General features: G+C 47.3%; 1 protein-coding gene across 1 annotated transcript in view; it reads right to left on the bottom strand.

Annotated features, from left to right (window-relative positions):
- LOC149470587 (uncharacterized) overlaps positions 1–15,111 on the bottom strand; it is a 91,134-nt gene that overhangs the window by 66,304 nt on the left and 9,719 nt on the right. The window contains exon 2 of the mRNA XM_089662195.1: positions 14,468–14,619. Within this exon, the coding sequence (XP_089518321.1) occupies positions 14,468–14,619 (152 nt within the window). The remainder of the gene's footprint in view (positions 1–14,467; positions 14,620–15,111) is intronic.

Genomic DNA, 15,111 nt, shown 5'->3' with positions numbered 1-15,111 from the left:
ATTATATTTTATATGGAAAAGTCTTGCGGTTGCAACAAATGTATCCATTTGTATCCAAAAAAATATAATGTATTTGCATTGCTGTCACATTGTATGATGTGCTCCTCTGTCTCTGGTTTCCTGTCCCATTCTTTCGTGACCATTGGTGGCAGCATCCATGGCGGCAACGACCAATTATTTTGTTTATTGGCCGACAATTCAGCCGATAAATGACCTGTCTATGGCCTGCTAAAGTGATCGGGGCTACAGCACTAGGATGCCACACTGCTGACACCATATCGGTCCCGGCAGCCATCTTGGATCCCCATACTGGTCAGTGATTTCTGTTCATTCATTTATCTGGCTAATAAAGCCCCCTCTGTTCATACGGTATCACGCTATGGACCTCCTTTTTTCCTGAGCTCCTTTGAGCTCCCACTATCTACAGAGGAGGTGAGCCATCCAGGGACGGCTGATGTTGATTCCAGAGGGACACCAGATCTGACCAGACCTTTAAAGGGGATACCCTGTTACTTTGAGATTGATATCTCTAAATGCGCAGTGTGATTGCGCGTCTGGTGAGTGCGCAGTCTTTACACTTTCCCTTATCACCAACCATTTGGACCAGTCATTTGGATCCGGAAGACCCATAAACACCTTATTATTTGGACTATACCTGACACCGTGCACATGGCGGGTCACTGATTAGTGACGCAATACACTTTTATGTATGTATTTGCACTATGTCACTTTCTCACTTGTTTTTTAGGATTGTTATTTTAATATATTGATGTTTTATTATATTTAGAAGCTGTTTATTAGGCTTGACATATCATATGATGATGTTTAAGCACTACACCCTGCTATTATATTATTAAGGAATAGGATCCTGACTTACCTATGTGGTCTGAAGTGGAGGAGATCCCATGCTGGTGGCCGTGTGTATAAGATGGAGACGGAGAACCTGTTTGACTGGTTGGAACCAGCTGTAAAATGTCCGAAAACAGGGAAGTGTTTCATGTACAGGATGTAGCATTTCGTACATCTCACACTGGGATTTCCTGGGTTGGTCTCATAATGAGGAACATGAAAATAACTGATGAATACAGAGGGTGCAGTATGGAGAGCAGAGACTACACCGTGTTCCAAATGATTCTGCAAATGATATTTCCTCATTTCCCTCAATAATTGATGTAAATAACAGTCGGCAGAATTCTCAGGTTATCAGCTATGAAGAGGACAATTCACATTTTATTGAACAAACCTCCTAATGATAACAGGATCTGTGTTCCGGATTATTCCGCACAGGAAGTTTCCAAACACTTTCTAGTTGTAAAGAACTGAAAATTGTCATTTGTTGTGTTTGCAGCAAATTTACTGAAATCAAAAGCTTCTCAATCAAACTTTTCCCAACATTGTAACTTTGTAAACATTTGAAGCGGTCACGTTACATTGTAACATAGGAGCCCTTATCTGATAGCAGATCACAAGTCTGGCATCCATTGAACTTGGCAGTTTTTGGACAGTTTCTGCTGGAATTTGTTTGCAAGATGTCAGAATAGCCTCCCAGAGCTGCTGTTTGGATGTAAACTGCCTCCCACCCTCATAGATCTTTTGCTTGAGGATGCTCCAGAGGTTCTCAATAGGATTGAGGTCAGGGGAGGATGGAGGCCACACCATGACTTTCTCTCCTTTTATCCCCATAGCAGCCATTGATGCGGAGGTATTCTTTGCAGCATGAGATGGTGCATTGTCATGCATGAAGATGATTTTATTACGGAAAGCATAGTCCTTCCTTCTGTACCAGGGAAGAAAGTGGTCAGTCATAAACTCCAAATACTTTGCAGAGGTCATCTTTACACCTTCGGGGACCCTAAAGGGGCCGACCAGCTCTGTTCCCATGATTCCAGCCCAAAATATGACTCCACCACCACCTTGCTGACGTCGCAGCCTTGTTGGAACAGGGTGGCCGTCCACCAACCATCCACTACTCCATCCATCTGGACCATCCAGGGTTGCACGGCACTCATCAGTGAACAGGACTGCTTGAAAATGAGTCTTCGTGTATTTTCTGCCCAATGCAGCCGTTTCTGCTTGTGAGCATTGGTTAGTGGTGGCCGAATAGAAGGTTTCTGCACAGTTGCAGGACTCTGGAGGACTCTACACCTTGATGTCCGTGGGACTCCAGAGGCACCAGCAGCTTCAAATATCTGTTTGCTGCTATGTAATGGGATTTTAGCAGCTGTTCTCTTGATCCGATGCATGGATCTGGCAAAAATCTTCCTCAATGTGCCTTTATCTGCACCAACCCGTCTGTGCTCTGAATCAGCCACAAATCTCTTCATAGTGCGATGATCACGCTTACGTTTTCCTGAAATATCGAATGTTTTCATCCCTCGTCCAAGGCATCGAACTATTTCACTCTTTTCGGCAGCAGAGAGATCCTTTTTTTTCCCCATATTGCTTGAAAATGGGGATCTGCTTAACCACTTTCCCTCCGGAGGATTTACCCCCCTTCCTGACCACGCCTCTTTTTGCTACTCAGCGCTGCACTAATTCAACTGACAATTGCGCGGTCGTGCAACACTGCACCCAAACAAAATTTACGTGCTTTTTTTCACACAAATAGAGATTTCTTTCGGTGTTATTTGATCACCTGTGCACTTTTTATTTTTCACGCTATAAACAAAAAAAAGAGAAAAAATTTGGAAGAAAAACAATATTTTGTACTTTCAGCTATAAAATATATAAAGTAACCTCAAAGTTAGTTATAAATTTCACCAAAATGTCTCCCGCTCCATGTTTATGGGAAAAGGACCCCAATAAGTGGATATTGATTGCTGTGTGTGACCGTTATATCGTCTGCAGACTATGGGATAGATACTGCAATTTACGCCTTTTTTTTCTATACAGCGCTGCGCTAGTTTAACGGACAATTGCGCGGTCATGCAACACTGCACCCAAATTAAATTGACATCGTTTTTTTCCCCATAAATTGAGCTTTCTTTCGGCGGTATTCCCTCGCCTGTGTGGTTTTTATTTTTTGCGCTATACAAAAAAAAGTCTGAAAATTTTGAAAAAAAAAAAACAACAACAATATTTTGGACTTTTTGCTATAAAACATGTCTAGTAAAAAAATGTAAAAATCTAATTTAGTCATAAATTTCGGCTAAAATGCATTCTGCGACATCTTTGCTAAAAGAAATCCCAATACGTGTAAATTAATTAGTTTAAGTGGAAGTTATAGCGTCTACAAATGGCGGGAAAGATACTGGGATTTTTTTTTTTTATTATACTAATGGCGGCGATCAGCGACTTATGGCGGTGAACAGCGATTTATGACAGTGAACAGCGACTTATGGCGGTGATCAGCGATTTATGACAGTGATCAGCGTCTTATGGCGGGACTGCGGTGGACATTTTGACATTGGGGGGAACTGACTTGGGGTCACTGACATCCCCAGTGACACCAATACAGTGATGAGTGCAAAAAAAAAAAAAAACACTGCCACTGCTACTAATGGTACTGGGGAGGAAGGGGTTCACTTTTTTATTCAATGAAAGGGTTAACTGTGTGAGGGGAGTGTTTTACTAGGGGGCGGGGCGGGGGTGTGTACTGCACAGGGACACGCTGATCCCGGAAAGATAAAGTCTTCTCTCAGGATCAGCCTGCTCTGAACTGACAGATGACAGAGCTGCAATGTAAATACTGCCGCCGTGCTATCTGTCAGTGATTACCGATAATCGCTGGGAGTCGGCGGGTAATGACCGGCTGGGATCCGGTGATGGCCTCCCGCTGCCTCCATCAACGGGACGGGTAGGGCGGGCACACGATTCTTAGGCGCCTCCTACCTTATTTGCACAGCGATGTTAAAAGACAGGTGCCGCTCTGCCACAGTAAAAACACTGTGTGAGGAACTGTCCCTGTGTGATGACATTTTGCCCTTTCTGTTCTGGTTTTATCCCCTTTGTAAAGCTGGACATGTTTCACAGACATTCTACACTGTTTAGGGAAATGTGACCTGGTAGTCTTTCCCTTCTAATAGAGTTCATACTGTATTGTTAGTTGTGGGGTTTGTTGTGGGTGGGGAAAACCCGGTGCCAGGATGTCTGGTGGGGGTGGGGTTGAAGCTGTATATACTGAGCTGTGTTCAATAAAGATTTTCCTTCAGTTGGGCTCACCGGCCAATCTAATTATCTCCGGTGTCCCAGATTGTTTTCAGTGATCAAAAGAGCCCTGACACACAATGCCATCCATGAGTTACACTGAAAAACAAAAGATTTCATCTTTGTGACACTTAAATAGAGTTTGCAGAATAATATGGAACGCGATGTAGATGGTGCCGGTCCAAATATTATTATTATTATACAGGATTTATATGGCGGCAGAAGGTTTGCTCAGCGCTGTACATTATAGTGGGGACAGAACATGAGACAATACAGTAACAATACAATACACGAGGGGTGCGAGGGCCCTGATCCTGGGAGCTTACAATCTAGGAGGGAGGGGGTAGTGGTACAGGAGGAAGTGGCTGTGGGGGATGGAGTGGTAGGAGGAGTGGAGGAGATCGGCTGTTAGGTGAGGGCGGGGTAGTCTTCCCTGAAGAGATGGGTTTTCAGGGTGCGCCTAAAGGTGAGGAGGGTAGGTGACAGTCTGATGGATTGGGGTAGGGAGTTCCAGAGGATGAGGGAAGTCCTGGAGAAGTCCTGCAGTCGGGCGTGGGAGGAGGAGACCAGGGAGATAGAAAGTAGGAGGTCTTGTGAGGAGCAAAGATTACGAGTTGGGTGGTATTTGTGTGTCAGGTCGGTGAGGTAGTTTGGGGCGGAGTTATGAATGGCTTTGTATGTCAGAGTTTGGAGTTTGAATTTGATGCTTTGGGCAATCAGGAGCCAGTGGAGGGAATGACAGAGGGGGAGGAGCCAGTGGAGGGAATGACAGAGGGGGGAGGAGCCAGTGGAGGGAATGACAGGGGGGCTGGAGGACACTGAGTGGAGGCCAGTGGAGGGAATGACAGAGGGGGGTGGAAGCCAGTGGAGGGAATGACAGAGGGGGTGGAGCCAGTGGAGGGAATGACAGAGGGGGGTGTAGCAAGTGGAGGGAATGACAGAGGGAGTGGAGTCAGTGGAGGGAATGACAGAGAGGGTGGAGCAAGTGGAGGGAATGACATAGGGGGTGGAGCCAGTGGAGGTATTGGCAGAGGGGGGCGGAGCCAGTGGAAGTATTGGCAGAGCGGGGTGGAGGCCAGTGGAGGGAATGACAGAGGGGGGTGGCAGAAGAGGAGCGATTGGTGAGGTGGATGAGTCTGGCTGCTGAGTTCAGGATAGACTGAAGCGGAGATAGTCTGTGATGAGGAAGGCCGGTGAGGAGGGAGACTGGTGAGGAGGGAGGCCGGTGAGGAGGGAGACCGGTGAGGAGGGAGGTCGGTGATGAGGGAGGCCGGTGAGGAGGGAGACCGGTGAGGAGGGAGACCGGTGAGGAGGGAGGCCGGTGATGAGGGAGGCCGGTGAGGAGGGAGACCGGTGAGGAGGGAGGCCGGTGAGGATGGAGGCCGGTGAGGAGGGAGGCCGGTGAGGAGGGAGACCGGTGATGAGGGAGGCCGGTGATGAGGGAGGCCGGTGATGAGGGAGGCCGGTGAGGAGGGAGACCGGTGAGGAGGGAGGCCGGTGAGGATGGAGGCCGGTGAGGAGGGAGGCCGGTGAGGATCCAGAAATGAAATGGAACAATGATCCCGGGGGGGGGGATCACCCGTACATGAGGTGTGGATCCAGAAATGAAATGGAACAATGATCCCGGGGGGGGGGGGAATCACCCGTACATGAGGTGTGGATCCAGAAATGAAATGGAACAATGATCCCGGGGGGGGGGGAAATCACCCGTACATGAGGTGTGGATCCAGAAATGAAATGGAACAATGATCACGGGGGGGGGGGATCACCCGTACATGAGGTGTGGATCCAGAAATGAAATGGAACAATGATCACGGGGGGATCACCCGTATAGAAGGTGTGGATCCAGAAATGACATGGAACAATGATCCCGGGGGGGGGGGGGAATCACCCGTACATGAGGTGTGGATCCAGAAATTAAATGGAACAATGATCCCAGGGGGGGGGGGGGTCACCCGTACATGAGGTGTGGATCCGGAAATGAAATGGAACAATGATCCCGGGGGAGGGGGATCACCCGTACATGAGGTGTGGATCCGGAAATGAAATGGAACAATAATCCCGGGGGGATCACCCGTACATGAGGTGTGGATCCAGAAATGAAATGGAACAATGATCCCGGGGGGGGGGATCACCCGTACATGAGGTGTGGATCCAGAAATGTAATGGAACAATGATCCCGGGGAGGGGGGGGGGATCACCCGTACATGAGGTGTGGATCCAGAAATGAAATGGAACAATAATCCTGGGGGGGGGGGAATCACCCATACATGAGGTGTGGATCCAGAAATGAAATGGAACAATGATCCCGGGGGGGGGGGATCACCCGTACATGAGGTGTGGATCCGGAAATGAAATGGAACAATGATCACGGGGGGGGGGATCACCCGTACATGAGGTGTGGATCCAGAAATGAAATGGAACAATGATCACGGGGGGATCACCCGTATAGAAGGTGTGGATCCAGAAATGACATGGAACAATGATCCCGGGGGGGGGGGGGAATCACCCGTACATGAGGTGTGGATCCAGAAATTAAATGGAACAATGATCCCAGGGGGGGGGGGTCACCCGTACATGAGGTGTGGATCCGGAAATGAAATGGAACAATGATCCCGGGGGAGGGGGATCACCCGTACATGAGGTGTGGATCCGGAAATGAAATGGAACAATAATCCCGGGGGGATCACCCGTACATGAGGTGTGGATCCAGAAATGAAATGGAACAATGATCCCGGGGGGGGGATCACCCATACATGAGGTGTGGATCCAGAAATGTAATGGAACAATGATCCCGGGGAGGGGGGGGGGGATCACCCGTACATGAGGTGTGGATCCAGAAATGAAATGGAACAATAATCCTGGGGGGGGGGATCACCCATACATGAGGTGTGGATCCAGAAATGAAATGGAACAATGATCCCGGGGGGGGGATCACCCGTACATAAGGTGTGGATCCAGAAATGAAATGGAACAATGATCACGGGGGATCACCCGTATAGAAGATGTGGATCCAGAAATGAAATGGAACAATGATCCCGGGGGGGATCACCCGTACATGAGGTGTGGATCCGGAAATGAAATGGAACAATAATCCCGGGGGGGGGGGATCACCCGTACATGAGGTGTGTATCCAGAAATGAAATGGAACAATGATCCCGGGGGGGGGATCACCCGTACATGAGGTGTGGATCCAGAAATGTAATGGAACAATGATCCCGGGGAGGGGGGGGGGATCACCCGTACATGAGGTGTGGATCCAGAAATGAAATGGAACAATGATCCTGGGGGGGGGGATCACCCATACATGAGGTGTGGATCCAGAAATGAAATGGAACAATGATCCCGGGGGGGGGGATCACCCGTACATAAGGTGTGGATCCAGAAATGAAATGGAACAATGATCACGGGGGATCACCCGTATAGAAGATGTGGATCCAGAAATGAAATGGAACAATGATCCCGGGGGGGATCACCCGTACATGAGGTGTGGATCCAGAAATGAAATGGAACAATGATCCCGGGGGGGGGGGATCACCCGTACATAAGGTGTGGATCCAGAAATGAAATGGAACAATGATCACGGGGGATCACCCGTATAGAAGATGTGGATCCAGAAATGAAATGGAACAATGATCCCGGGGGGGATCACCCGTACATGAGGTGTGGATCCAGAAATGAAATGGAACAATGATCCCGGGGGGGATCACCCGTACATGAGGTGTGGATCCAGGAATGAAATGGAACAATGATCCCGGGGGGGGGAATCACCCGTACATGAGGTGTGGATCCAGAAATGAAATGGAACAATGATCCCGGGGGAGGGGGATCACCCGTACATGAGGTGTGGATCCGGAAATGAAATGGAACAATAATCCCGGGGGGGGGGGGGGGGGGGATCACCCGTACATAAGATGTGGATCCGGAAATGAAATGGAACAATGATCCCGGGGGGGGGGGGAAATCACCCGTACATGAGGTGTGGATCCAGAAATGTAATGGAACAATGATCCCGGGGAGGGGGGGGTGATCACCCGTACATGAGGTGTGGATCCAGAAATGAAATGGAACAATGATCCCGGGGGGGGGGGGGGAATCACCCGTACATGAGGTGTGGATCCAGAAGGGGTGATGGTGAAGTAGAAATCTCCTCCTCTATAGGGATCAGGGATGTGATGGATGGCCATGCCATGGAGATCATGGATTGGATGTTGGGCCCCCACACAGTGAGCAGTGACCGGGGGGTCATGATAAGTGATGAGAAGAGCTGCTCTGTGTTCAGTTCGGTTCTGCAGGGTTTGGGGAACACAAAAGATGTTTGGATGCCGAACCCGGAACCATCGAAATTAGGGTAGGTGATCTGTGTGTGGGGGGAGGTAGGTGATCTGTGTGTGGGGGGAGGTAGGTGATCTGTGTTTGGAGGGAGGTAAGTGATCTGTGTGGGGCAGGTAGGTGATCTGTGTGTCTGAAGGGCAAGTGGTTAATAGACTGATCAATCGCCATTTTGTTGTAGTCCTCTGTCCCTCCTCCGGCGGCCATTTTCCCTTAGTCAGAAATCATTGCACAGTTATCACATTACAGTGCAGTGGATTAGATCTTTGTCCTCCATTTTGTTGTAGCCTGAGTGTCCCTCCTCCGGCGGCCATTTTCCCTTGGTCTATTATCAGGGTTCTGTTATTACAGTGCCGTGGATTAGATCTTCCTCCTCCATTTTTTTGTAGCCCGCCTGTCCCTCCTCTGGCGGCCATTTTCCCTTAGTCTGATATGAATGCTGGCACATTTTGTCCCCTGATATTAGACATTAGCCGGGTGATTGTATACACACAGCGGGCAGATCTCAATCAATGTCACTCACTAGTCTATACTGTCACGGGGTTGGCCAGCCAATCATGTGGCTCCTATTCTGTCCTTCCAATGACCATTCCTAGTACATAGGACTCATCTTCCATACTACATTCATGATACAACAAGATGGAAACTCCCAATATACAGAGAAAATCTCCCATAAAATACATAGAAATCACATCTGCCCTAAAGGGCCATAAACATAAGAAGATTGCCCCCGACGCCCCCAGATTCATCTACAATACTAGCCAAGGTGTCATTGGTCCCCCTAATACACGGATAGTACCCCAATCCTGCATTCATACATGTGACAATACACCATGGATTCCTCCCGCTCTATATTATGTCTCCATACAAATCAGTCGCCATCCAATCCATCCATCTCACAAAAGCTCCAATACCCAGCAAATGTTTCCGTCTCCTCCTAGTAATAACCATGTGATCTCCATGAGAATAAAGCACCAATTTGTGTCCTTATCCCCTCCCCCTACGCAGGATGCACACCCCTTCATGGCCACGCCTCTTTATGTAACTGACAATTGTGCGGTCGTGCAATGCTGCACCCAAACTAAATATCCGTCCTTTCTTCACACAAATAGAGCTTTCTGTCGGTGGGATGTCATCACCTGCGCGCTTTTTATTTTTCACGCCATAAACAAAAAAAGACCAAAAATTTTTAAGAAAAACAATATTTTGTACTTTTGGCTATAAAATATATAAAGTAACTGAAGGGAAATGTCTGTCTTTTAGGTCTGTCATTTTGTTTCCCCCCATTCCATTTTATATTCCATGTTGATTGTTTTGTATTATACCCAGAGTGAGGTAATGAAAATATGCTGTCAGTTATGTGTTACAGAACTGCACTCACAATATTCTTCTATCTCTTATCTTAGCTCAGCCTTGGTAGAGACGGTGATAGTATCCAATTATTTCTTTGTATTAACAGCACCTGTTTCTGTTATGATACAATTAAATGTCAAATATTTCTGTCCCATGAGAAAATAATTGTTTGTTACTTATAACTGATTACAATGCCTGAGAAAGATCGTGTTCACAGTGACAAGTTCACCTTGACAAGTATCTAGCCAGATTCTATTGTATGTAGCAGATAAGTGTTTTGTAATATTATAGACACATTCCTTATTCCTGGGAAAGTTACATTTTGCTTCTCATCATTATTTAGGATTGACGTAAATGCTTGTATTTGTATTCAGCCAATCAATTACTGAGAATTAAGTATTTCCCAGATACTTTGTGCCCCCCACCTATCTTTTTTGTTATATTAATCCTCTTCCCGCTAATAAAAAATGTAGATTGATTTCACCTATCACTCTGTGCACTTGTCTGTTACTTAGGTGAAGTCAGTCTTCTGGACGTCCATACCTTCAACAGACTGATCAAGACAGATAGCCAGGGGCTAGCGACAACCTTTCACTTCCTGCTTCCTGTTCTATGCTGACCTGGATGCAGTTCTGTTGTACAACATGATTCCTCACACCAGCAGCTTGTGTTGTCTTCATTCCTGTACATGAAACATGGTGTCAGAAGTGACTGGAATCAGGACTGAGCCTCTTGTTTGGAGCGCAGCAGCTTTGGGAAACACAGGTTTGTGAACTACAGCCTGAGACTGAGGATTGTCTGAGATTTGATAGCTCAGAGGCTTCCTGACAATATGGCTGCCATGAATGGCATACCTCCCCCAGAGGGGATGACAATGAGTGGGGATTGGAGCAGCAATTGGGAATCTTTCAGAGCTGAATGTGAAGATTATTGTCTGGCTACAGGCTGGAATGAGAAATGTGCAGGAGTGCCGGCAGCAACTCTGAGAAGAGTCATGGGCAGTGAATGCAGGCATGTGTATAAACACAATGTGACCCTCACAGCAGATCAGCAACACAATGTTACAGCCATTGTAAATGTACTGGAAGATGATCTCATACCTGCTACAAATGTCATTTATGAAAGGGATGTGTTTGGATGCTGCAAACAAGAAGAGGGACAATCTTTGGATCACTTTGTTACACACTGGAGAGAAAAGGCAGCAACTTGTGAATATGGCACTCAGAGACCTATTGATAAGGGACACAATTGTTGTTGGTATAGCTAGCGAGAGAGCACACGCAGGCGCCTCCTAAGAGAACATGAGTTCACTCTACACACAGCCATTGAGACGTGCCGTACAGCAGAGCTCACTGACAGACGTCTGAAAGTTATGGAACAGGACAGACAGCAGACCGACAGCATAAACATTGCAATGCAGCATGGCAACAGGAACAAACTGCAGCAACGCCGCCTGATGAGCACAAATACTGCCAACCCTACAGCTTGCAAATACTGTGGGACTGTGCATGAAAGAATTAAAGAGCCGTGTCCAGCTTATGGGGAGTCTTGGAAGTCTTGTGGAAGAACAAACCATTTTACTAACGTTTGTTTGTCAAGTAAACGACGGCCATCAATAGGCAAATGACACAACGTGGAGAACACATCCGCATATGAGGAAGAGACACACACCACTGAAGTTATAGACAGCAGTGAATTGATGGGCCTACCTCCCCCCACACAGATCACCTACCTCCCCCACACAGATCACCTACCTCCCCACACATATCACCTACCTCCCCCCACACAGATCACCTACCTCCCCCCACACACACACCACTGAAGTTATAGACAGCAGTGAATTGATGGGTGCTGTGCAATCCAGAGGAAAGAAATGTCACTTTACATGTAAATAATAAGCCCCAATCCTGTCACCTCCATTCAGGAACAACGTGGGATGTAATGTGCTTAAGAGACAAAATGGTGTCAGCACCAGAAGCACGTCTACTGCCAAGTGACACCAGATTAAAGTTATACTCCGGTGCAATGATGAAATCTCTGGGGCTCTTCAAGACAGAATGTGCCATACGTGGACTAACACACAAGCTGGAGTGTGAAATTGTAGAAGCAGCCAAAAGCCACTGTTGTCTGGCTCAACCTGTGAGCGTCTAGGGCTGAGACGTTTCTCCGTCCCTGCAGAGTGCAATGTGATGGACAATCTATCCAAGGGGCCCTTGACAAAACAACTGCTGATAAAGGAATTTAGTGATGTGTTTACTGGGCCAGTAGAATCTGTACCAGGGGAAGTTCATTTCCACCTTGATGTGAGTGTCCCTCCAGTCCAATGTGCACCACGCAATGTGCCGGTGGCATTAAAACAAGCAGTTAAGGCACAGCTTGACCAGTATGAGGCCAATGGACACTTGGCACCAGTGACTGACCCAACTGGCTGGATAAGTAACATGGTGATTGTAGGGAAGCCAAATAAGCTACGAATATGCATAGATCCCAAATTCTTAAATATGGCACTGAGACGATCTCACTACATCATGCCAACTCTCGAGGAAGTTTTGTACAAGCTGCCTAAGGCACGTCTGTTCACGCTTGTTGATGCCCAGGATGCATTTTTACAGTGTAAGTTGGATGATGCAAGTAGTTACATGACAACCTTCTGGACTCCGTGGGGCAGGAAAAGATGGCTCAAACTGCCTTTTGGAGTATCAGTTGCACCAGAGGCGTATCAACGTAAACAACATGAACTATTGGCTGGACTCGGTGGTATTGAACCAATAGCTGATGACATCCTTATGGTTGGCTGTGGGGACACAGATGAAGCAGATCAAGATCATGATGGCAAACTGCTGGAACTGATGAATCGTTGTAGGCAGGTAAAATTGAGACTTGGCATGAAAAAGCTGCAATTCAAGGTCAAAGAAGTCCGCTTTCATGGACACATTCTAACCTGGGAGGGTTTGAAGGCTGACCCAGAAAAAATCAGAGCCATACTGGATATGCCGCAGCCAGCAAATGTGAAATCCCTGCAGCGCTTCATTGGATTTGTTACCTACCTAGCAAAATTCCTACCACACCTCTCAGAGGTCTGTGAGCCATTGAGAAGGCTTCTGGACAAGGACGCTGTTTGGCATTGGCTTCCTAAGCATGATAATGCAGTGCAGGACATCAAACGCTTGGTCACGGACACACCTGTCCTGAAGTACTATGACGTTACAAAACCTGTAACTATTCAATGTGATGCAAGCAAAACTGGACTTGGGTGTTGTCTATTGCAAGCTGGCCAGTCTATCGCTTTTGCTTCAAGGGCATTGACTCTACCGAACAAAACTACGCACAAATAGAAGAGGAATGTCTGAGTATAGTGTTTGCCTGCCAGCGCTTTCACCACTACCTCTATGGGCGCGACGAGATCACGGCAGAAACTGACCATAAACCTCTGATTTCTATTTTCCAGAAACCACTTTTGTGTGCACCCAAACGTCTACAGAGCATGTTGTCACGTTACAAAACTATTGCCTAAATGTTGTCTATAAACCTGGTCCTGAAATGTACATTAGTGACACTCTTAGCAGAGCTACAGCAGCAGGTGGTACACCTGAGTATGCACAACACACAGTTTGCAATGTTCAGCGGGACCTGGAGGTCCTGTCACAGATTAATCATTCAGACTATTTATACGTCACGAACCAACGATTGCTTCAGATAAAACAGCACACTGAAACCGATGAGAGTTTGCAGGCTCTGAAATATGTTGTTCTGAACGGTTGGCCTGATTCCAAGTTGGAAGCCCCATTACTTGTGAGAGAATATTGGACTTTCAGAGATGAAATCACCATCCAAGATGGTATACTGTACAAGGGGCCAAGGGTCATCATTCCTAAATCTTTAGGATCAGAGATGCTGACTCGTATTCATGCCAGTCACATTGGAGGAGAAGCATGCTATAGGCAAGCACGTGATACCCTATACTGGTCCAACATGCAGAAGGAGATTAGAGACTTTGTTAGCTGTTGCTCGGCATGCAATGAATAAGCGCAGGCACAACAGAAAGGACCTATGATGTCACATGTGCTGCCCACCCGGCCTTGGCAAATTGTAAGCATGGACTTACTGAATTATGCAGGGCAGGATGTTCTACTAATTGTTGATCACTATTCTGACTTTTGGGAGATTGAGCTACTTCCTGACCTGTCTGCTGATACTACCATCAAGCGTTGTAAAGCACAGTTTGCATGTTATGGCCAGCCGGATAGAGTCATCTCGGATAATGGACCTCAATTTGTATGTGAGCAATTCAGACGGTTGTCTACAGATTGGGGATTTGAGCATGTTACCTCATCCCCGAGGCACCCGCAAGCCAATGGCAAAGCGGAATCGGCTGTCAAGATAGTGAAGAATCTTTGTAAGAAGGCCAAGTTTGATGGTACTGATCCGTGGAAGGCCATTCTACATTGGAGGAACACCCCATCTGAAGGCATGGACAGTAGTCCTGCACAGCGCTTGATGTCTAGGAGACTGAAGACTTCATTGCCTGTGGCCAACAAATTACTTGATCCTTGTGTGGTTACAGGTGTCCCGGCGAAACTGCAGCGGAGGAAACAGATTGCCAAACTGTCATACGATGTGTCTGCTAAAGACTTACCTGAACTAAGCATTGGAGAGCCAATCCGTATGAAGCCGCTTCCAGGTGACAGGACCTGTCGCTGGAGACTAGGTTCCTGTGTTCAGAGGGTTGCTCCTCGATCATATCTTGTGGATGTAGAAGGCAGTCTTTACCACCGTAATCGAGTGGACCTGCGAAGGGCAGAACGATTCATCACACAAGCCTATGAGCATCCTGCACGTGATCCTCCTGAGGTGCTCAATGCCCCGAGTCCTACTGGACCATATACTCAAAGCAGAGAGAACTCCGCTGTCATATCGGGATACAATGAGGATGACATAATGCAGCCACATATCCCGACAAGTTCTTCTCTGCCAAACACACCAGCCAGGAAAGAGGGTCGCTCCTTATCAACACCTTCTGGAGCTGAACGGGTTTCCCCAGGAAAATCCCTGTGGCCTTGCGTAGTGGTCGAGTTTCCAGACCACCAGATAGACTCAATCTGTAGTGTATCTACCAGTCACACAGCATGCCATGTTCAAGACTGTTCAGGATCTGTTTTAGTTTCATTGTTTACAAGGTTTGAATGGAATGTAAAAAAGGGAGACGTTATAGAGTCATTGTACAAATCCTGTGACCCGACTTGTATCCGGGAATATTGCATGGCCTTCTACTTCCTGTTC

This window comes from Staurois parvus, unplaced genomic scaffold (assembly GCF_062004578.1).
Source record: "Staurois parvus isolate SC_StPar_1 unplaced genomic scaffold, SC_StPar_1.0 ptg000037l, whole genome shotgun sequence".
Lineage (NCBI taxonomy): Eukaryota > Metazoa > Chordata > Amphibia > Anura > Ranidae > Staurois > Staurois parvus.
This window is presented reverse-complemented; position numbering and strand designations above follow the sequence as displayed.